Source organism: Schistocerca serialis, chromosome 1, assembly GCF_023864345.2.
Source record: "Schistocerca serialis cubense isolate TAMUIC-IGC-003099 chromosome 1, iqSchSeri2.2, whole genome shotgun sequence".
Taxonomy (NCBI): domain Eukaryota; kingdom Metazoa; phylum Arthropoda; class Insecta; order Orthoptera; family Acrididae; genus Schistocerca; species Schistocerca serialis.
The window spans coordinates 1,046,383,003-1,046,407,699 of NC_064638.1; the positions used below are offsets into that span (position 1 = coordinate 1,046,383,003).

The 24,697-nt window shown below is 39.7% G+C and overlaps 1 protein-coding gene across 1 annotated transcript in view; it reads right to left on the minus strand.

The window, feature by feature from the left end:
• LOC126414756 (NEDD8 ultimate buster 1-like) overlaps positions 1–24,697 on the minus strand; it is a 122,540-nt gene that overhangs the window by 20,790 nt on the left and 77,053 nt on the right. Inside the window, exons 6-8 of the mRNA XM_050083375.1 lie at positions 11,214–11,410; positions 10,601–10,762; positions 2,058–2,196 (exon numbers count right to left, since the gene is read on the minus strand). Coding sequence (XP_049939332.1) covers positions 2,058–2,196; positions 10,601–10,762; positions 11,214–11,410 — 498 coding nt within the window. The remainder of the gene's footprint in view (positions 1–2,057; positions 2,197–10,600; positions 10,763–11,213; positions 11,411–24,697) is intronic.

Sequence of the window (24,697 nt, forward strand, 5' to 3'; positions counted from 1 at the left end):
AAAACCTTCACATACCATTTGGTAGTCACCATGCCGTCAACAAATATCGCACTAGTTATTCTGTGACTGGAACTGCACACCACACAGTTGCCCACTGAGGGTGAAGAGACTTCTCGATCATGAAATGCAGATTCTCAGTCACCTCAAATGCACCAATTTTGCTTATTGATGAACCCATCGAAATGAAAGTGGGCTTTGTTGCTAATCCAAACCATACACAATTTCCACCACATCCCGCAGCCAACCATGCAGTCTGAACATCCCAACAGAAACTGTTCAGAAGTTATGACAATTTTATTTCAAATAGTTCAATAATTGTAAACTGACCTCAGTTACATACAAAAACTTTAAACTGAATATAAAATACTGCACAGGCTTGGAGTTATCAGTTATTTTAATATTTATGGTGAGAGTAGTGATTACATATCTAGTATCATAATCAAGCATTAAATTAACAAACATGTCCTCAAATTTCATGGTTGTGTGCAGACTGAGATTTAAGTTCAAACATTTGCCTTTCATGGCCACTTCTCTACAAGTGACCCATCTGAATACGCTGCATGATTCAGTTAAAAAATCTTATGTCACCTATGATAGCATACACCGACAGACACTCCGAAATATAATGAAGGAATTTAAAATACCATCAAAATTAATCAGATTAGTTAAAATGTGTATAGACGAAACTTTATGCTGCTTAAGGACACCGGTAGGAGAAACTGAAGATTTTAAGGTGTACACTGGACTGAGACAAGGGGGTGCCATTTCACCTATCTTATTTAACCTTGTCCTAGAGAAGATCGACAGAGAATTTTCCAAACCCAGTCCACAAGGGATCCAGCTACAGGATGTGAACATTACAAGACTTGCCTATGCAGATGATGTAGCACTAATAAGTAGTTCCAAAAGAGAGTTAATCACAATGATGCAAAATTACTACAAAATTGCTGAGAAAACAGGATTACATGTTAATGAAGAAAGGACAGAATACCTGCCCATGTGTAAGAAAACCAGAAAAGATGTACCTCTGACTGTAGATGGATTCAATTTCAAGACTGTTGACCACTTCAAGTACCTAGGAAGTCTTTTTAGTAATAACAACAGAACAGATATAGAAATAGATGCCCGTTTATCAACAGCAAACAAGACACTTTTTAGTGTCATCAAAATTCTAAGAAAAAGATCACTTAGCAGTAAGTTCAAAATCTGCTTATATCAATCGACCATTACACCTGTGATATTATAAGGATGTGAAACATTATTATTTAGAAAGAAAGATGAAGAAAAACTGTTAATATTCGAAAGAAAAGTACTAAGGAAAATTTTTGGACCTGTATACAACGAAAATAAGGTGGAATGGAGAATAAGAAGAAATGAAGAATTAAGAGGGCTGTAACATTGTCGAAGTGCTCAAGAGAAGAAGGCTGAATTGGGCAGGACATATAGCAAGAATGACAGAGAATAGACTACTTAGAATGGCATTCAGCAGAACAATAGATGGAACGAGAGGAAGAGGGAGACCCAGAATCAGATGGCAGGATAACATTCGGGGGGACACAACTAGGATGAACAACAACAGCAACTGGACAAACAGCGCATTGGACAGGCAGAAGTGGAAGAGGCTCATAGAGCAGGTGTATGGTTGATAAGGACCTTGCCACATGTAAAGTAAAGTAAAAAGTATATCACCCAATATCTCTCTCCTAGTTTTCAAAACTCCAGTCCTTGCCATAACAGCATTCCTGAGAGAATGGAGAAACACAGTCACAGCCTAGGTGTCACCATTATAGCCTAGGTGTCACCACAATAAAATCTGAAGATTAGTGTACACTAAAATGAAGCTTCCCCACAGATTCAAACTGTGTTCAGCTTCCAGGGAGGTTCATTTCGGTGTACATTACTGCAGAATTTAAATTTAATTCTGCAAAACCATATCATACTTTACCTACAAGAAGGCGACAAAAATATCTGATAACATATTAAAGCTGGGGAAAAGGCAAATACAAATTCTTCACACTCGATGAAAATTGACGTGAAATGCACAACACATAACTGACCTGTTTAACTGTCTCTCGGCAGCTTCTTTCTTTTTTACCTCTTCCTTCTGAGTTCTACGATTACTAAGAAACTCCACTGCAGCAGCAACATTACCACACGTGGCTCGCAACCCAAGGCGAGCCTCATAGTTTGTATAACCTGTCACAAAAAATAAATAAATATGAAATGTCATTAAGAAAAGTGACATGAATAACATTCACCCAGAAACTGATATCATCACTCCACATAACTACATACAGTTCTAATGCAGAAGAATATTTTGTCATGATTTTTCTCTCTCATGTCTTTCTCAAAAGTCTGTGAGTGCAACCAGTGACAATTTCTTTCCATTCAAGTTTCACATCAGCTTTTTAAGCTGATGTAATAAACCAATGCCTGTATCTCCCACTTACAAAAGCACAAAACAATGTACTCCCAGCTGGGGAAAGTACACTCCTGGAAATGGAAAAAAGAACACATTGACACCGGTGTGTCAGACCCACCATACTTGCTCCGGACACTGCGAGAGGGCTGTACAAGCAATGATCACACGCACGGCACAGCGGACACACCAGGAACCGCGGTGTTGGCCGTCGAATGGCGCTAGCTGCGCAGCATTTGTGAACCGCCGCCGTCAGTGTCAGCCAGTTTGCCGTGGCATACGGAGCTCCATCGCAGTCTTTAACACTGGTAGCATGCCGCGACAGCGTGGACGTGAACCGTATGTGCAGTTGACGGACTTTGAGCGAGGGCGTATAGTGGGCATACGGGAGGCCGGGTGGACGTACTGCCGAATTGCTCAACACGTGGGGCGTGAGGTCTCCACAGTACATCGATGTTGTCGCCAGTGGTCGGCGGAAGGTGCACGTGCCCGTCGACCTGGGACCGGACCGCAGCGACGCACGGATGCACGCCAAGACCGTAGGATCCTACGCAGTGCCGTAGGGGACCGCACCGCCACTTCCCAGCAAATTAGGGACACTGTTGCTCCTGGGGTATCGGCGAGGACCATTCGCAACCGTCTCCATGAAGCTGGGCTACGGTCCCGCACACCGTTAGGCCGTCTTCCGCTCATGCCCCAACATCGTGCAGCCCGCCTCCAGTGGTGTCGCGACAGGCGTGAATGGAGGGACGAATGGAGACGTGTCGTCTTCAGCGATGAGAGTCGCTTCTGCCTTGGTGCCAATGATGGTCGTATGCATGTTTGGCGCCGTGCAGGTGAGCGCCACAATCAGGACTGCATACGACCGAGGCACACAGGGCCAACACCCGGCATCATGGTGTGGGGAGCGATCTCCTACACTGGCCGTACACCACTGGTGATCGTCGAGGGGACACTGAATAGTGCACGGTACATCCAAACCGTCATCGAACCCATCCTTCTACCATTCCTAGACCGGCAAGGGAACTTGCTGTTCCAACAGGACAATGCACGTCCGCATGTATCCCGTGCCACCCAACGTGCTCTAGAAGGTGTAAGTCAACTACCCTGGCCAGCAAGATCTCCGGATCTGTCCCCCATTGAGCATGTTTGGGACTGGATGAAGCGTCGTCTCACGCGGTCTGCACGTCCAGCACGAACGCTGGTCCAACTGAGGCGCCAGGTGGAAATGGCATGGCAAGCCGTTCCACAGGACTACATCCAGCATCTCTACGATCGTCTCCATAGGAGAATAGCAGCCTGCATTGCTGCGAAAGGTGGATATACACTGTACTAGTGCCAACATTGTGCATGCTCTGTTGCCTGTGTCTATGTGCCTGTGGTTCTGTCAGTGTGATCATGTGATGTATCTGACCCCAGGAATGTGTCAATAAAGTTTCCCCTTCCTGGGACAATGAATTCATGGTGTTCTTATTTCAATTTCCAGGAGTGTATTTTGTAAGTATGTCCTATATACAAAGTATTAATATGAAAGGGGAGTGACACAGTACCCTGTGTCTCAGTAAAACAAAAGCAATACTACAATCTTATACAAGATTAAATGGCTGAAGTGATATGGCCAATGTAAAAATGGAGACTGTATAGCCATCTGGAAACGCCCACAGCTTAGTGTGATCATGTAAGCAGCAAGAAGAAGAAGAAGAAGAAGAAGAAGAAGAAGTATGACAGTACCAATAAGAAAAGCATAATAATCTATCAATTCATTCAATATGTCATAAACTGGTTTAATTAATAAGAATAAAATATGTAAAAGTTGTAGCTGGAAAAATGAAACTTATTTAAACCTAGATTACTATATCTTCATAAAATTTTCGATTGCGACTGGTATCTCTTTGCTGCTCCCACCAATCCGGAATCATGCGCAACATGTGCACATGAGTACCTTAATAGCAAACATTGTTAACAATGGCTGTATTACTTATTGCCTAATTCCAGCAATTTTCTGACACTGGTACTCTTGTTGTAAGTATTACGAATGTTTAGTAATGGTGCTTTTTCTCTAATAGTTGGCATATTTGTTTTCTCTCTTTGAAATTATCTTAGCATGGCATCTTAGGTGAAATATCAAACAGTCACCATTACACGAGAGTTAGTTTGCATCACACTGGCACTCTTCAGTACTAATCGTGTCTTTTGCTACCCAAATCAGCACAATATGGTTGGTGCTGAGTTTGATTTTGACACTAATGTATCTACATCTATACTCTGCAAACCACCATGAAGTGCATGGCTGAGGGTTTGTGCCACTGTACCAGTTATTAGCGTTTCTTCCTGTTCCATTCACATATGGAGTGTGGGAAGAATGCTTGTCTGAATGCCTCTGTGCATGTAGTAATTATTCCAACCTTATCCTCATGACCCGTATGTGAGTGACATGTAGGGGGTTGTAGTATATTCCCAAAGTAAATACTTAAAGCCAGTTCTTGAAACTTTGTTAATAGACTTTCTCGGGATAGTGCTCGACTATCTTCAAGAGTCTGCCAGTTCAGTTCCTTCAGTATCTCTGTGACACTCTCTATGGAACAAGCAAACGTGTGACCATTTGTGCCGCCCTTCTGTGTTTGTATTCAGCACCTCCTGTTACTCCTATTTGAAATAAGTTCCACACACTTGAGCAATATTCTAGCATCGGTCACAAAAGTGATTAGAAAGCAATCTCTTTCATATGCTTAATGCACTTCTCCAATATTCTACCAATAAACCAAAGTCTGCCAACTACTTTACCCAAGACTGAAACTGTGTGATCATTCCATTTCATATCCCCACAAAGTGTTACAACCAGGTACTTGTATGAGTTGACAGATTTCGCCAATGATTTGTTGATATTATAGTCATAGGGATACCATGCTTTTTTGTTTTGTGAATTGCAAAATTTTCGATTTCACAACATTTACAGCAAGTTGCCAATCTCTGCAACATACTGAAATTTCATCAAAAGCTGACTGAATATTTATGCAGCTTCTTTAAGATAGTACTTAATCATAAATAACTGAGTCATCTTCAGAAAGTCTGAGGTTACTACTAATATCTACAACTACACACAATGTGTGATTTGCTTGAAGAAGCCGATAAAGACAAGACAATGGTGAATTTAGTGGAGAGGCAGGTTTTCCTGAAGAAGATAATGGTTGTGTGTACAGATGACAGTGATGTAGACCCCAGACTTTGAAGCAGAAAATAAGGAGAACGAGGAATCTGAAAGAAAAAATCCCTAGTTGACCATGAAAGATCAAGCTAGGTCTTGCTAAGATTGTAATAATAGTATCTACAGCAGAATAATCTACTCATTTTGTGCTTACATTACTCTTGGAGTTTTAATAATTACAATAATTTGTAAATAGTGCATAACATAAATTATGTCTTTCTCCAGTAACATTTTGATCAGTAAAATAGTCATTATAGGATATAAAACAGGACATTTAATACCTATTTGTGTGTCAAATTCCATTAGGAGATATAGTAATTATAATTTACTAGTGAGTAACCTATAAATTATGGCTTCTTTTGAATAAAATTTGTAGTAGTACAATTTAGGATGGTTTAGTAGCAATACAACACTTTCCCCTATTCAAATATGTTGGCGGGAATAACATACACAGCAATAATTATAACAATATGGAAGGATAGACTACTGCTCACCACATAGAGGCAGAACTGAGTCACAGACAGGCACAATGAAAATGGAAACTAAAAATGCTTAAGCTTTAGGACAAAGTCCTTCCTCATAATTCATAAGTAGGAGGGGGGAAAAAAACCACACACACACACAACTCACACACATGGCTACTGTTCCTGGGCACAAAGACCCAACTCTGACTGTGTCTAATGTCAGTGCAATCAGCTGGGGTGGGGGATTGGGATAAGGAGCAGGCATGCAGCAAGGAGGGGGAGTGACAGCATTGGTGGGGAAGATGGCAATACTGCCTGTGGGAGCATGCAATGAGGTATTGGGAGCATGCCAGTGCTGCTAGGTTCAGCATTGGGTGGCTGTTCAGTGGGAGTGAGGGGAGGTGGGAAAGGAAGAGAAGTACAGTAGAAGAAAGGACTTGAAGGTGCACTGGCAGGCTAGAAGGAATATTTGTGCTGAAGTGCAAGCAGGGAAGGGGATAGACATGTGGAGGACAGGGATTAGTGAAGGTTGAGGCGAGGGGGGAAACAGGAAATGAAGGATATATTGTAGGGAGAATTACCACCCATGCAATTCAGAAAATCTGGTGTTTGTGCACAGAATCCAGATGGCACTGGCTCTCACGTAATCATTAAAGTGAAGCACATCTTGCTGTTTGGCATGTTCAGAAGCTGGGTGGTCCAGCTGTCTCTTGGCCACAGTTTAGTGGTGGCCATTCATTTGCACAGGCAGTTTGTTAGTTGTCACGCCCACACATAATCCAGTAAAGTGGTTGCAGCTGAGTATGAAGGTGACATGCTTGCTTTCACAACTGGCCCTGCCTTTGATGGGGTAGGAGATGCCAGTAAGGGGTAGGAGTAGGTGGTAACAGGACAGGAGTAAGGGGTAGCAGGACGACGTGAGGCATAGAGTAGAGGCAGACAAGAATATTGCTCAAGTTGGGTGAATGATGGAATACCATTCTGAGAGGGGTGGGGAGGATATTTCTCATTTCAGGGCAGGACGAGAGTAGATGAAACCCTGACGGAGAATGTATCCTGATTGGTACTGAGTCATGAGGAGAGTGTTGAGTGTTGCTTTGTGGCCAGATGATGGGCACTTGGGAGATAGGAGGTGAATGGTGGGAAAGGATAGGGAGATTTGTTTCTGGACAAGGTTGGGAGGGTAATTTTGGTCTTAGAAGGCCTCACTGAGACCCTTGGCATATTTGAAGGAGGACTGCTCATCACTGCAGATGTGATGACAATGGGTAGCTAGGCCCTATGAAGAGACTTCTTGGTGTGAAATGGGTGGCAGCTTTCAAAGTGGAGGTATTGTTGGTGGTTAGTAGGTTTGATGTGGATGCAGGTACTGATGTAGCCATCCGTAGGTGGATGTCGACATCGAGATAGGTGGATTGTTGGGCTGACTGGCAAAGTAAGAAGTGAAAAAGTGTTTCCACTGTAGGGATCGGGAGAAGGAGAGGAGGTCTTTAATACACCCATCATACTCGATTAGGGGTGCGGCACAAGGTAAGGTCTTTGTAAAGGACTGATATTTCTGTGGAACTCAGCATTTTGGAGGACAGGTTAATTACTGTGTTGCAGGTCTGTTTAGGCTCTGGGTTCTGTACAGTGGTGGGTTGTTGTAATTGCAGTAGTTCTGCAAGGCAGGTTTTGGCAGTTATGAGGGGATGTGTGAGAGGCTTCATGGCACTTTGGTGGTGGTGGTGGTTGTGGTTAGTGGAAGTCCACGAAGAGAGTGTGGTATTGTGGCATGGTGCATGCTGCTCTAGTTCCTGGAGGAGAAGGGTTTGTATCTGGGAGATGGGGTACAGGAATTTGGAACAGCAGAGCAGAAGAATTTTATGGATGGAGAGAAAGTAGTGTAAAGAGGTTGGGGCATGATTGACATGATTTTGCAGAATTAGACTTGTGAGGACTATGGACAGAAGGAATATTTCTAGTTTACAAATTTCTCTTTTGCAGAAATGCTTTTCTTGCTATTGCCAGTCTACCTTTTATATTAACTTAATTTGGCCATTATGAAATATTTTGTTTCCCAAATAACAAAACTCATCTCCTACTTTTAGTGTTTCACTTCCTAATCTAATTCACTCAGTGCCACTTCATAGAATTCAACTACATTCCACTCCCCTTGTTTTACTTTTGCCAGTATTAGTAAAGATCTCTTTTCAAGGCATTATCCATTCCATTCAGCTGATCTTCGAAGTCCTTTGTTGTCTCTGATAGTATATCAATGTTGTCGGCAAAACTCAAAGCTTTTCTATTTCTTCTCCCTGAATTTTAATCCTCTCTCCAAATTTCTCCTTGGTTTGCTTCACACCTTGCTCAGTGTGCAGATTAAACAACAAAATGGATACACTAGAACCCAGTTTCACTCCTTTGTCAACCACTGCTATCCTTTCATATCCTTTAACTCCTACCTGCAATTTGGTTTCTGTAGATAACCTAAGCTGCCTATATTTTATATCTGGTACTTTCATAATATCAAAGTGTGTATTCCAGTCAACATAATCATAAACTTTTATCCAAATCTACAAATGCTATAAACATGGATTTATCTCATTTCTGTCTAGCTTGCAAGGTAAGTCGTAGGGTCAGTACTGCCTGGTCTTCCCCAAGGTCACTTTCTACCATTCTTTTCACAAATAATTTGCCTCAGTATTTTACAACCATGGCTTCATAAACTGGTGGTTTGATAATATTCACATTTGTCAGCAAGTATCCCCTTTGATATTGTGATTATTACATCCCTCCTGAAGTCTGAGGGTAATTAGCCTGTCTCATATCGAGCATATCAGATGGAATAGTTTTGTTATGATATGTTCTGCCAAGGATCTCAATAATTTGGGAGTAAAGTCTTTCAGTATTCTGTCAAATTCTACTCTCAGCAATTGTATCTCCAATCCTATATTCATTCAGTTTCTCTCCTCTTTTCATAATATTCTCTTCAAATTTGTATCCGTTATAGGGTACTCCAGCATATTTCTTCATTTTTCAGCTTTCCCTTCTTTGCTTAGTACTGGTTTGCCATCTGTGTTCTTGAAATTCATAGAGCCACTTTCCTTTCCTGTGAATGTTTCTTTAATTTTCCTACAGTTCATATCCATATTTCCTACAATGATGTAAGCTTCTACAGTTTAGCTCTTTTCACTCTTCTCTTTTAGCCACGGCTGCTTTGACATTTTGCACTTCCTGTGCATCAATTTTTTTTTTAGATGTCTTTGTTATCCTTTCACCTGTTTCACATACTGTGTTTTCACATTTTATCCATTCATCAGTTAAATTCAATAGCTTTTATGTTATCCATAGATTTTAACTGTCTCTCTCCCCCCCCCCCCCTGCCGCCCCCCCCCCCCCCCCCCCCCCCCGTTCTGCTGCCTTCAGCATAGCATCACTCAAAGTTGTGTCTTCTATTGTGTTCCTTTGCCCTGTTGAAGTACATTGTTGCCTGATGTCCCCTTTGAAACTCTTCTCAACAGCCACTGGTTCTTCCAGTTTATTCAGGTCTCACTTCCTCAATTTCTCGCCTTTCTGCAATTTCATCAGCTATTGATCTGTAGTTCAAAACCAACAAATTACGGTTAGAGTCTACACTGAGCACTGGAAATATTCTGCAATTGTGTTTTGAAATCTGTCATAGCATTATACAATCTATTTGGAACCCATGTTCTGCCATTGTTTTACCCCCCCCCCCCCCCCCCCCCCAGCTCACTGAATTCCTCATTCCCAACAGAATTAAAATTCACCTCCATTAACAACAACAACTCGAATGATTTCTTTTACCTCATCATACATTCTTTCAATCTCTTCACCATCTACATACTTTTAAAGCACATAAACCTGTAGTACAGTGCGGCTGGGTGCTGACTACCTCAACTATGATAAGGCGTTCACTATGCTGATCATTGAAAAATAGATAAATTACAAATAGGGAACAAAACCATTTCTAGCTTTTGGAACTGCTAATTCCTTCCTCTGGAAGGAAAGTTGGACATGTTGCGGAGCGCTGGAAGGGAAAGATACTTTTCCATGGGAGACAGCCTTATTGAAGTAAGTAACCACTCACCGGTAGTTCACTGACTGATGGAGCATAAAAATACATGTAACAGCTCAGAAATTGCACTATAGATTGAGTGAGCTACCTTTCACCAGTGAAAATGTACAAACAGGCCTCCCCCCCTCCCCACGAATACATGTGAATACACAAATGTACACCATCATGGCTATGGTGATTAGCAGTTACCAAGACAGGTGGTAGTGCGGAAAGAGAATTCAGTCTCATTCCGCCATTTCTTCTTAGATTATCAGTGCTGGGCTCCCAACAAAACAGAACATAACTGTAAGATAGTTATTTTCTAGGGTATAGGCTCTAAACCATCATTACAATTTCCAACACACATTCAGGGAACATTCAGCAAATTAAACATAAGGCACACTTCCTTACTAAATTCTTTGATAGAAATTTATGTAAAAACCATGATTTCATACCCAATTCAAGTAGGGTGCCAAGACTGGCATCATCGATTTTTAAATTTGAGACCTCATTTTCAACTCTCTTCAGAAGGGCAGCTGCTGCTGTTCGTTTATTTTTATGATACAAAACAATTGCCTGAAGCAAATGTAAACGCATGAAGAGAACAGCTTCAGTTCCTGCAAAATTATAGATTCAAAAATAAAATTAATGTTTCTCGCATCCACTAATAGCCAGATATTTCTATTCCTAAGCATGAGCAATTAAAATAGCAAACTTGCTACATAACACAGCATGAAAATACTGTTACTTTAAAGCAGCTGTTATGTTTCAGGCAGTATGGCTATCTTCATTCATGCATGGAACAGGACACATGTTCTGCGAAAAAGCTTCGTGTCAGAATGTAACTTTTCATACTATTATTATTCCTTTTGATTTTAAACATTTCTTTATTATGAACATGCAAATAACCAGCTTTGTTGTAGCATTTGTAACTACAGTTTGGATGTTAAATATACGTTTTGAAAGTCTGAATGTAAATTTTAGAGACATTCAGGTTTTCAAAAAATAAAAAGGAAGTGTGGGAGTGGGATGAGAGGGAGAATAAAAAGGTATAGAAAAACTGCTTACCTGTTGTTCCCTTCAACAACATTAAGCGTTCAAGATTTGGACCGTAACTTTTATGGAAGCTTTGTTCACATTTTTTCAGTCTTTCTTCAGCATCAGGAATTTGAGTGACATTTTGCAAGCATAAATAGCACCAAGCTATGTCGAGATTCAGCAGTGCATAATTATCTACAGACTGTAAAATCTGTGAATGGCAATTGCTGTAAACAACAGAAGGTTGATAAAGTGAAAGCAAAAATGTGAATTTACAATACTCTGGAAAATAAATGAATAAATAAAATCAAAAGACACACAAAGCTCATGGCAGCTCAGATGATATCACAGTAATACAACTAAATTATGAAAATTACATTATACAAGCTTTGATAGCTGCAACAAAGAGCAACATAAATATGTGACTAAATATCAACATGCAAGAACCCAGGAAATGAAATCTGATATATCAGATACTTGTCATTACAGTGAGCTAGAAATTGTGCAATGATAAATTACTGCACAATGAAGAATGCCTGTTCATCAGGTACATATGGGATATGTAAGGAAGAAATATTTTGAACTGTTCCATATTAATCCATGGGATTGACTTTCTTGGTACTTTCAGCAACTAACAACTTCCACCAAACAAGGAAAATGTAACGCTATGTATTAATTTCAAAATGCTTCCTGTTGTACTCAGTATGAGGATATTTTGTGTGGTCATAATATACGTATACTCATTGTTTCCATTTTTAGGGAAGCCTTATAGGATCCCTTTGCTCCCCAGTTGTCTTGTGGTCCCTTGGCATTTGCCCGATAAGAACACTTTTCTTCAGTAGATCGTTCATGTGCCAAGTTCAAATTTATGTCACATACTAAAGTTTATGGTCTTTTGGCAGTGTAAAAATTGTAAGCTTCTAAAACAATGGGCAGTCAAAAGATAGTACTGCCATTTATGTCACATATTTTCATACTTGAAAACTCTCTCATCAAAATATGTGGGATATTTCCCATTGACCTCCAATGATGAAATTTGGCAAGAAGCAACTTTTCGCACTATAACCAAAGGAAAAAATCCAAAAATTCTTAATTTGTAATTACATAAAATACAAAAATATTGGTTGCTTTTTAAACAACCTGTCTGTCCATCTGTCAAAAACCCTTTTTCTCAGCAACAGATAGAAGTATCAAGTTTAAATTTAAGTTACATATTGAGGTCTATGGTCCCTTGGTGGTGCAAACATTTTAAGCTTCGAAGTCAATGCAATCAAAAGATGTGACCATTTATTTCACATATTTTCAAACTAAAAAAAACTCACACATCAAACCCTATAAGGAGCACTTCCAACTGACCTAGAACCATGAAATTTGGCAGGCAGCAAATTTTCAAAAAAAAAAAAAAAAAACTGTTAATTTGTGATTATATAACACGAAAACCTATTTTTTGTCCTTTTTTTATCTATCTGTCTATTAAGACCCTTTTTATCTGGAACAGGTTGGTGCATCAAGTTCAAATTTATGTCACATACTACGATCTATGGTCCCTTGGCAGTGTCAAAATTGTAAGCTTCTAGATCAATGTAATCAAAAGATATCACCAGAAGTCATATTTTGATGCTAAAGAACTCACTCATTAAAACCTTTAAGGTACTTTCCCTGATGTAGAATCATGAAATTTGGCAAGAAGAAAGGTTTCACAGTACACAAAAAATACTTTGTCATTTTTTATCTGTCTGTCTCTTTCACAACAACTTTTTCTCTGGAACGATTTATCATATCAAGCTCAAATTTATGTACATACTAAAGTCTACGGTCACTAGGGCAGTGTAAAAAATTTAAGCTTCTAAGTCAATGCAATCAAAATATTTGGGTCACTGTGTCACATATTTTGATAGTTGCAAACTCACTCATCAAAATCTAAAGGGGACTCCATGTTGATATAAAATCATGAAATTCGGGCAGGGAGCAAGGTTTCACACTACACGTAAAGTAAAAAATTGGAAACTCATTAAACTGTAAATATACGCATAAAAAATATTTTTGCTATTTGAACTTCAAAACAGTGCATTCATCATCTGTCCAAAGCATTACAGACAAACTTTGCTGCATGTAGACATAAAACAAAAGCTGTAGTCATGTTTCAGTAAGGAAGGAACCACTGTTGAGATTTTGAATATATATATATATATATATATATATATATATATATATATATATAGAGAGAGAGAGAGAGAGAGAGAGAGAGAGAGAGAGAGACAGACACACACACACACACACACACACACACACACACAATCATCTTTGTTTTTAGATATATTGGTGTAGATCCCTCAGAGTGGTTGGTGGGTCACGTCGTCCATAAACAGCCCTTTTCAATCCACCCCAGGCATGTTCGTTAGGGTTCATGTCTGGAGAACAAGCTGGCCACTCTAGTTGAGCGATGTCGTTATCCTGAAGGAAGTCATTGACAAGATGTGCACGATGGGAGCACGAATTGTCATCCATGAAGACTAATACCTCACCAATATGCTGCTGATATGGTTGCACTATCGTTCGGAGGATAGCATTCATTCATTCATGTATCGTACAGCTGTTACGACACCTTCCATGACCAACAGCGGTGTACATAGGCCCCACATAATGCCACCCCAAAACAGCAGGGAACCTCCACCTTGCTGCAATTGCTGGACAGTGTGTCTACGGCATTCAGCCTGACCGGATTGCCTCCAAACACGTCTCCGACGACTTGTGATAGAAGGCATATGCGACACTCATCGGTGAAGAGAATGTGATGCCAATCCTGAGCGGTCCATTCAGCATGTTATTGGGCCCATCTGTACTGCACTGCAGGGGGTCGTGGTTGCAAATATGGACCTCTCTATGGACATCGGGAGAAGTTGCGCATCATGCAGCCTATTGCACACAGTTTGAGTCATGACACAACATCCTGTGGCTGCATGAAAAGCATTATTCAACATGGTGGCGTTGCTGTCAGGGTTCCTCCGAGCCATAATCTGTAGGTAGCAGTCATCCACTGCAGTAGTAGCCCTCAGGCGGCATGTCATCGACAGTTCCTGTCTCCCTGTATCTTCTCCATGTCTGAACAACATCGCTTTGGTTCACTCCAAGACGCCTGGACACTTCCCTTGTTGAGAGCCCTTCCTGGCACAAAGTACGAATGTGGTCGCAATAGAACCATGGTATTGACTATCTATGCATGGCTGAACTACAGACAACATGAGCCATGTACCTCCTACCCGCATGGTAAAATTCTGGACTAACCTGTTGGAGCCACTGTTTGGCAGCGTGCACAAGGGAATTATCACCTTCAAACCTTGTTCCACGAAGGGAGTCTTTCAGTTTCCCAAAGACATGATAGTCACATAGAGCCAGGTCAGGACTGTAAGGCGGGTGTTTCAGTGTTGTCCATCCGAGTTTTGTGATCGCTTCCATGGTTTTTTGACTGACATGTGGCAGTGCATTGTTGTGCAACAGCAAAACATCCTGCTTTTGCCAATGTGGTCGAACATGACTCAGTCGAGCTTGAAGTTTCTTCAGTGTCGTCACATATGCATCAGAATTTATGGTGGTTCCAATTGGCATGATGTCCACAAGCAAGAGTCCTTCGGAATTGAAAAACACCGTAGCCATAACTTTTCCAGCAGAAGGTGTGGTTTGGAATTTTTTTTCTCTTGGGTGAATTTGCATGATGCCACTCCACTGATTGCCTCTTCGTCTCTGGTGAAAAATTATGGAGCCATGTTTCATCACCTGTTAAATTCTTCCAAGAAATTCATCTCCACCATTCTCGTACTGTTCCAAAAGTTTGCTGCATACCGTTTTTCTTGTTTCTCTGTGAGCCACTGTCAACATCCTGGGAACCAACCTGGCACAAACCTTTTTTTAACGCCAACACTTTCAGTATTCTGCAAACACTTCCTTCCCCTATCCCAACGTAGCGTGACAATTTGTTCACTGTGATGTGTCTGTCAGCAGTCACCAATTCATTAACTCTCTGCACATTGACAGGAGAGTGTGCAGTACGAGGCCTGCCGCTGCGAGGACAATCCTCAATATTGTCATGCCCACTGACTTACTGTACTGTGATGGACAGCAGTATCTCCATACACCTTTTTCAACCTCACGTGGATGTTTCCCACTGTCTCATTTTCACAGCACTGTAATTCTATGACAGCACGTTGCATCTGACGAACGTCAAGTGTAGCAGCCATCTTTAAGAAATGCTGTGACGGCGCCACTCACGGGAACATGTTGAACTAAGTTTGATACCAAGCGGGAAGGATGTATCTACACACTGTAAAACTTTCACACATGCAGACTGAAAACTGTATTTTTACAAAAATTGTGTGCATTTCTTTTGGAGTGACCCTCGTATTTCATGTTTCCTTGGGCCAAAGTCCATTTCACTAGAGGAACACCCAGTACATTTTTTTTCCCTTACTAAGAACGTACTTTTTAATATTTATATTACTCTTCAACTTCAGTGGACTGTTGGAAAAAAAAAGAAGGGAAAAAAAGCATCAGTGAATAAATTTTTAAATAATACTAGAAGGCTGTGGTTAACATTCCCAAATGCTCTGCTTAAACAAATGCCTGCACAATGTATGTGGGGACCCATACAAAATTTCAAGTAGTGTATTATCTTGTATGTCGTACGTCCACAAAGTAGGCATTTATTCTTATAACAAAACTAGCTTGCCCTAAATGTTTTACCTGGTGTCCACTACGGGACAGATTTGCGTACTGGCTAATACTGTAGCACATAGCACTGGAGGATACACACCAAAACTCACTTCAGTTGATCCTGTTCTATTGAATCTCCTCCTCCTCCTCCTACTTTCCACTCCTCTTACCATCTTGAATATTCCTGCACAATTCCTCATATTGTTCAGACTGTTTCTATGAGTATATCATTTCTTCATTTAGATTCCTTTCTTTTGTCTTAAACTTATTTACTTTTCATTTCACATACACACTATCCACCAAATTTTACAGTTTTTCTATTTATTACTTTTCTTTTAATGCATGTAGGAATGGGAAGTGATGGCACTTGTCTGGAGGCATTCAAGCATTTTTCATTGCACTTCTTGTAAAGCATGCCTTGCGAGGCTCTCAGGAATATAATGATTCCACTGCACTCCACCTGAAGGAAACAGACTCATACTCTTGTGGAGTAGGCCAGTACACTTAGTCATAAACAGGTGTGAGCCTCTATTCACAGTGAATATAACACTTATTTGATATGCCCACAATGCCAAACATCACAAGATGAACGTTAAGTCATTTTATCTGAGCTTTATTGTTTGTTTGATGTGAGTAGGAAAGAACTGTGTTGAACAGTATTATGAGTGAATACTAATGGCAACAAAGATGAAATCATGAGCTTATTTCGCATGCATCACAGAAAACTGTAATATCACATTTGTTCCTAACATACTAGAAATACAAGGGGCACATTTTGCTATTTGAAGAATCGTGAAATATTTCTAGGCAGTTGGGCATCGGCTAGTAGCTCTTTTTCTTCATAGGTTACAACTGCTGTATGATAATTTTCTGGGAGTGAAATCTTTTTGTATGTACACTATGGTTAAAAGCTTTCGATTGTGTGGTCATAACTGTGGTACATATTAAACAGTTTTCTTTGCAATACTCTCATGGAATTACTTCCTTCCTTACCTACCTCTGCTGTTATCTTCCATGCAAAGAGCATAAAATGAGTTCAGACATCTTGATATTTCAGCTTTGGACTTATTTAGGAAAAAGTCACTGTTAACAAGAACTTGTGCCACTGATTAAAGATGCTTTAGCATTTTGCATGCAGACCATAAAAAATAATTAAAAATGAAACATCGTATAGGATTCAATAAAACTTCAAGCAGTCATCCATTGCAGACATGCAACATTTATATGAACAGTTAAAAGTTTTCTTTTTTCTTTTAAGATCTTTACCTACATATATAGTCTACCAGCTACTGTACAATACATGGCATAAATCCTAGGTCATCTCTGAAATTGTTCGTTGCCTCTTGCCAGGCCTGAGCCATTGAGTGGCTCTTCGATTGTGGCGGCATTCAAAGGTATTTGCTATCGTCGCTGCATGTATGTTTTCCCCGGCTCACAAGAGAGCACTTGGGTCACAGTAGCAAGTGAGTATTTAACTCCAGCTGCACCTACATGCAGACATCCTCAACTGCCTTTAGCACACAGAGCCTGTTTTTGAGTACACTGACATGACTGAGGCAGCAGATGACTTGCAGCATCACTCCTTCATGTGGGGGTGAACAATTAGCTGTGGGACTGGATGGAACTTTTCGCACCAAATCACTCCTAAGTGTGGTGCATGCTATGCTACTGTTCACGCACGGTCGCTGCCAAGAAAGGGCTTCGAACAATTACACATTGGACTTGTGACATCATTAATTAAATCTGGTGAGCAACTGTTCCCGAGGAAACCTTGTAACTGTGTTCCGACCTGTGTGTTCTTGTAATGCTCCTGCCCATGCTCTAATTATTAAATTTCTGATGCAAATCTCTATCTCAGTAAAGTATTGTATACACCTGATGGCTAGCCAAGTAACTAGTTTCCTCTGTTTTGAGTATAATGTTACTGTACTCCAAGCAGGCAGTTTCCGAACATGTGTTCAGCATCAGATAATCCTTTCTTATATCAATTTGTACAGAACACAGGTAAAATTGTGATTATCTGTTGGGCTCCCACAATTGTGCAGCATCTGTAGTGAGCTGTGATTGGTATTTTGATAACTTTGGTTGTTTGCATGATTTGTTGTCTGTATTAAGCTGGCTCCCATTAAAGGCTGGACAAGTTTTTAAGGTGCATGCAGCAGGAGGCCATTCAGATCTCTTGTATGGAAGCCAGTTCTTATGCCATGTTGTAGATTTCTTTTACAGTCTTTCTGATTGTATCAGAAGTTTGTAATTTTTTTTGTTTTGTTTTCAACATTCAAGTGAAAGAAATTTTTAAATTTTATCTGGTCACTTAAGTTTTATGTAAGATTAAAGTTTGAATGTATAAAATTCAACACAGTCCATTTCCATTAAGGGCACCAGATTTTTCTTAATTCAATTACTTAAGCTGGAAACATTACGAAGGTTTGCTTTAATGCAAAATTTAGCATCACGGCAAATTTTCTTTGCAAACAAAAGAAAAAATGACTCTAGGAAATAAACTGTGTAATATGCATGAAAGATAGATAGATTTGGCTAACCAGCCCTCACCACATTCGAGCCCATGTCTTTGCTATCCCTTGTCCTGCTTCATGTCAATGCCTATTCGATAAGGACTCCAGACACTAGACCTGGACCTGGTCATACTAGTGTACAGTATGTAATTTCCTTTATAGATGCATTGAATTTTCCCAAGAATCATTTAAGTCATGTTCCCAACACTGATTTTACATTATCATCCCACTTCATTTCACTTACTCCTAAATACGAGGGGCGCTCTATACTGATTTACACTGTCTTTCCACAACTTGACCAGAAGAAGGGATCGGTTGGTAGGACATGTTCTGAGGCATCAAGGGATCACGAATTTAGTATTGGAGGGCAGCGTGGAGGCTAAAAATCGTAGAGGGAGACCAAGAGATGAATACACTAAGCAGATTCAGAAGGATGTAGGCTGCAGTAGGTACTGGGAGATGAAGACGCTTGCACAGGATAGAGTAGCATGGAGAGCTGCATCAAACCAGTCTCAGGACTGAGGACCACAACAACAACAACAACAACAACAACAACACTTTTCCCATCATTCGTAGTGTGCCATTTGGCTAATCATTACAGCTTCAAGGATGCAACACTTTTGGTTGAACTGTAGGTGGTAGGAAAATCACTAGAATTGTAATCCCTGCATATTACAGCCCAATTTTCCAACTGCTCTCATTACATGAGTGGACAACATAGAGTGTGATCATCCAGGATAGCACAGGATAGAGTGGTTTCTGTGCTAGAACAGAGTAAACACTGTGGTTATTCACTGGTGATCAATGGTGGTGTGCGAAGCGTGCACATCATGACAAAAAGTCCTCTTGCAACACGACAAAGCTCATACCCGTACGAGTCAGAGAAACCACAAGTGCTATTGCTGAAATGCCTCACCCACTGTATTCCAATTTGGCCTTTATCTTCTGCAGGCCTTCCTTGAACCACTTCTCTGGAGCCTGTTACTCTCACCACAGGTCAGCTACTCATAGTTCCTGGAAGTCTGTGAAATGGTCTGCACACAGGTTTTTTCGTAGCCCCCAATAGGTGATAATCAGAAGGGACAAGTCAGGAGAATACGGTGGGCGTGGCAGTACATGCAACACAATTTCAGTGATGACAACCATGGTTTTCCGACTCTTATGGGGGATGAGCACTTTTGTCTTGCAAGAGCATTTTTCATGACAGTGCACACCCTCCACACTCTGCCACCAACATTCTGAATATTTGCAGTGTTCACACTGTTCCTTCCACAGAAACCATGTCATCCTGCATTGTTCTTGATGACCACACTCCATTTTGTCTGCTCTTGTGATGATACCAGTTGGGAAATTGGGCATTATTGGACAGAGATCACGCTTTTAGTGACTATTACTGCCATCTACAGTTAGACCAAAGTGCTACATACTTGCACCTGTAATGAGAAGTCACATGGTGCAACATGAATGAGGGGGGAAAAATAAAGTAAATCAATATGGAATATCCCTCATACTTAGATGTGATGAGATCTGCTCAAGACATTCACCACTAATCCCTCAATCAGATACTACCAGATTCTCTCCCTTTGTTACAGGCATTATTTTGCATTTACCCACATGAAGAGGGCTCCCATTCATGCCACAAAGCGGAAAATTTGTTGTAGTCTTTCAGCAGTTTTTTTACAATAATCGAATGACAATATTTTCCAGTACGCAAATATATCATCAGCGAAGAATCAAAGTGCTACTGATTCTGTCTGATAAATCGTTTATATGTACTGAAAACATTAGAGGTATATTATGCTTCCTCAGGGCACATCTGATGTCACTTTCTTATCTGTGGAATATTTTCTACCTACTAACACACTAGGCTGTTTTAGCCAAATGTTTCCTGAACGAATTAAATACTGGCTGAGGTATTCTATAATACAACTATATCTTGGTTAGTAGCTGACAATGTGGTACAATGTCTCATGCGTTTTAGAAATCTACAAAGATGGAATCTACTTGTCAACTTCCATCTATTGTTTACAAGATGATGTGTACAAATAATGCATGCTGGTTTTCACCAGAGTGGTTTTGGTTGAATTTGTGCTGATATTCTGAGAGAAGCTTATTTTCCTCCAACACCCTGTTTGATTAAAATATTCTCTTGCCAGCAGTTGGATATTGGTGTGTAATTCCGTACATCTGATCTTTTACCATTTTTTGAAGAGTGGTGACCTCTACTCTGTTCCCGTCACATGGGACAAAAAGTTGTGCGGGATATTCTCAATAGATATGAGTTACGAAATGAGTTAATTCTGTATCATTTTCAATGTAAAATCTAACAAATTCCATCAGGGCTAGAGGACTTATTTGCTTTAAGTAGTCTTAATTCGCTTTCAACACCCAGGGTGCTAATATCGATATCTCATTTACGAGTCAGTGCAGTGGATGAAAAGTGGTATCCTTTTGCGCAAATACATTTTTAAATCAGAATTTAAAATTCCTGCTATTTCTCTGTTGGCTTCAGTTTCAACATCAGATGGATCCATGAGAGATGGAATGGAAAGTTTGGATCTGTACATTACTTTACATATGACCAGTACTTCTTAAGACTTTATGATAGATCTTTCATCAGGATCTGACTGAAAACTCATTGTACACATCCCATATGGCCCTTCTTGTAGATGCTCGAGTTGATATTAACTTTTTTCTCTCAGTTTTCCAGCACTTTTGTAGTGAGGGAGTAGTAGTCTCTGTATCCGCAACATTCTCGAAAGGTACTATTAAATCAAGATGTCCTCTCATATTGCATTTGGCTTTGATTACACCTTGACTGTGGAACTAGGATGAGCATTCCCGAACTCCATAAACAAGATCCTTGATTTGTGCTTAAGACTTAAAGTTCCACTTTGGGCTGTGGGAGCAAGCATGAAGGTGAGTGTGTGCTCTGTATTCTCATATTTGAATTAACTGTTGAAATTTTGAAAGACACCGATCTGACTGGGAGCTTCTATGTCGAGTTCAGTGTCATTTGTTAATTTCATCTTGTGGCAATAGGGTGATGTAACTTATGCTGAGATAATTGCATTTCTCTGTCATAGTATTGTGCACGATTTGGCTATTTCCTGAAATTACCTTTACAGTGTGCAGGGGCACTGGCAGTTGCAAAAGTTACATTATAATGGCGCCATTTACTGTGCACAAGCTGACAGACAGTTTGGCGTGTCATGTACGAGTACTGCTGGGTAACTGTATGAAAAGCTCATCTGTCTTTTCTGGAGGTTGTTCTATATTATAGAGACTGTTGTCACTTGCTTAAATATAATTCAAGCCTTACATTTAACTGTGTTGCTCTTTGTTTTCCCTTGGTTGTTCAAGGCTGTGTTCTTGAAGAAAAGTGACTAACTGGTTTTGAACTCCCTTGATTTATTACCAGCCACTCATATTTATGATTGTAAAAGATTTGTATTTAACTGTAATAGTAAATGTTTCATCAAGCCTAATCATTCAGAAAGTAAACTGTACCCGACATTTCCTGATTTGTCTAACCGATAGTTTGTTCCTACCATTGCGATCACTGTTGCTTAAAGCTTCAGTCTTATGTCGCTCAAATTATTGTGTTTTTGGCAATGGCTGGTCAGAGCCGTTTTACCCAAGAAGTTTAATTTACTTAGCTACTCGACACTAACAGTGGCTTGCTTAATGCTATCTTATACTTCCCTTTTAAATATTTAATCTTACTGTAATCTTTTTACTTCAGTCACAGCCATCCTTGCTTATTGAAAAATTTGCATAATTATAAGCTGATACCACCAGTTGGCCACAGTCATTCTCTCAGAAAAATTTCGCCTTGTATTCTGTTGAAATTACCGGTCTGTTTCTGTGTCCCGGCCTTTTTCTAAAGAAATTTCTGTTACTTACAGTTCCGACTGTTGCTCTCATAAAGGTGAGTAAGATTTTTGTGTTTTGAAACTAATGAGATTTTCTTAACAGAATCTGAGTTGACTGTGGCTATCTTGGCTACTAATGACTACTTTAATTTATCTTGTTCCGTTTACTGCTGGTCAGCCATGGCTGTTTGGGAAAATGAAAAGTTTGGAGTGTCTGTTTAAAGATATAATTGAGACTGCTCTCTGGAATTAATTAACTTAAATCTTTAAGGAAAGAGTAATTGCTCTGAATTTGCTTGAGGTGAATTCAATGTAAGAACAAAATTTAATTGAAACTGTATTTTCTAATACAAGAGCTTTAATTCTAGCTGTTGTCTGGTATTAATAGTGTTTATTCTGCGTTCTCTTTTAGGATGGAAACGCTTTACTTATGTATAAATCTTCTGGTACTGCTCTAGTATCAGTATATGTACTGTTAGCTTTGTGTTAAAACAAATTTTGACAAGGAAGAGCTCAGTGGCTTACCACTCAGGGATCACAGTGTCCAATCAAATCAGCTCCAAGGTGAAGTATCCCTCTCCTGGGTGTATTTCACAATACTGAGGTTAGTGGAAACATTCGATTATTAATTTAATCCCACCAAACATGGTTACTCTTGCCAACTTCACATTTGGATTCATTTTGGATCTCGCTAGACCCAATGCTTATGCTTATCAGTACGAACACTCCTCCTCCTCCCGGAGAGTCCAATCTAACTTTCCAATACATGCTCCAAGTTTTGTCTAATATTGCTCTACTCATTATGTCCTGTTTCAACTAACTCTCATGTATGGTATATGAACATAACAGGAATCAAAAAACTTGTCAGGGACTTGTTTATTATCTAATAAAGGTTTATTAAATAACAAAAACCGCTGATGTAAGTGGAACTGATAACTATCTGGGAAGTAGGAACGTCTGACTCAATTTCACATGTCATAAGCAATGTTTTCGAAAGCCTGTGCTGTCATTCAGTATTTAAATAATGAAATACTTCAATAGTTACATATTTTTTCATGCTTAGCATGGTGCGTTTCAAGTGCAAATATATAAGTAAGTATTTTGTGTGTCAGTATGTGTTATTCTGCATCTCTTGCATAGGAGTTGTCTCTGAGTTGATCAGGTACTGTGCCTCCTCAGTTATGTGTAAAACCACACACATTCAAACTATCACTCACATTGATTGTTTGTGTAACATTACAAAAAAAAATACATACGTATATACTGCACTTGACAACAATAATAAAGTCTTGAAACACGTTTTGCACAGCATGAAAAAAAAAAAACTTAAATGGCACTGTGTGTAAACTAGAAGTATCTGAGCAATGCAAAGGGAATGATGGTGTCAAGTAGTGCTACAAGTGGCCAAATGACGAAACACACTAAATCTACCTTGACAAAGGTGTCACGATGATCACAACAAATACGAAACGGCTTTTCCTCAGTAGATACAGTTTGGAAATGGTTGTGATTGGTCATGATACCTTTGTTCGAATGAACCTAGTTACTCCCATCAGCCACCGTGCCAAGTAGAGCTTGGCAGTGTTGGGAGATATGGCACAAAATGATGCAACTTTTACATGTTTACCGGTTCAAATCCACTGAGTAGAATGCCCTGGCAATGCCAGCATCATTTTTTTCTCCACAAACATTTTTTTGCCATGGGTGAATCGTGGGAAAATTATAAATATGTTAATGCAAAATTAGGTGCAAATTAACACTGTGGACATAGGAAATTTTGACAGGAATGATAAAAATGTCGTAAATGGTGGGAAAATGTTAATTCCAGGAATGTAAAAGCGGGATTGTACAGTAAATGCAAATGTGTATGAGTGTATCAATACACCATGTTGCCCATTATTATGTCAATGTAATGCAGGGTTCCAAATCAACACCCCCAAACAAGCACCGACTCACCTCCATACCTTAAGATTGGAATTACTACACATGTTTTGCATACAGCTCAGTAAGTGCTAGATGTAATGTTAAAAATTAGAGAAATCAACAAATTAAACTGTATCTCTGAAGAAGAAAAAATTATGTTGTTTTCATCAAGATCTGAATCTTAATGACTGTCCAGCAGAACTTATTTTCATTTTTCCAAACTAAGCAATCTATTATAAAGGTAAATCATAGGCTAATTCAATGGAAGGAAAAAAATACAACTTTATACTTTAGGAAACAATAAAATATGTGTGTTTCTGAATACCATCCATAATGCATTTGGTCCTACACCACATCATTTTGTAAATAAACTGTTGTTTTTATATAATCTTAGAGCAAATGTTGCAGCAAATTAACAAAACATACAGCTGTCTAAAAGCATGTATCAATACACACACCTGTATTGTGTTCATTTTGAATGCTCCATGAGGAC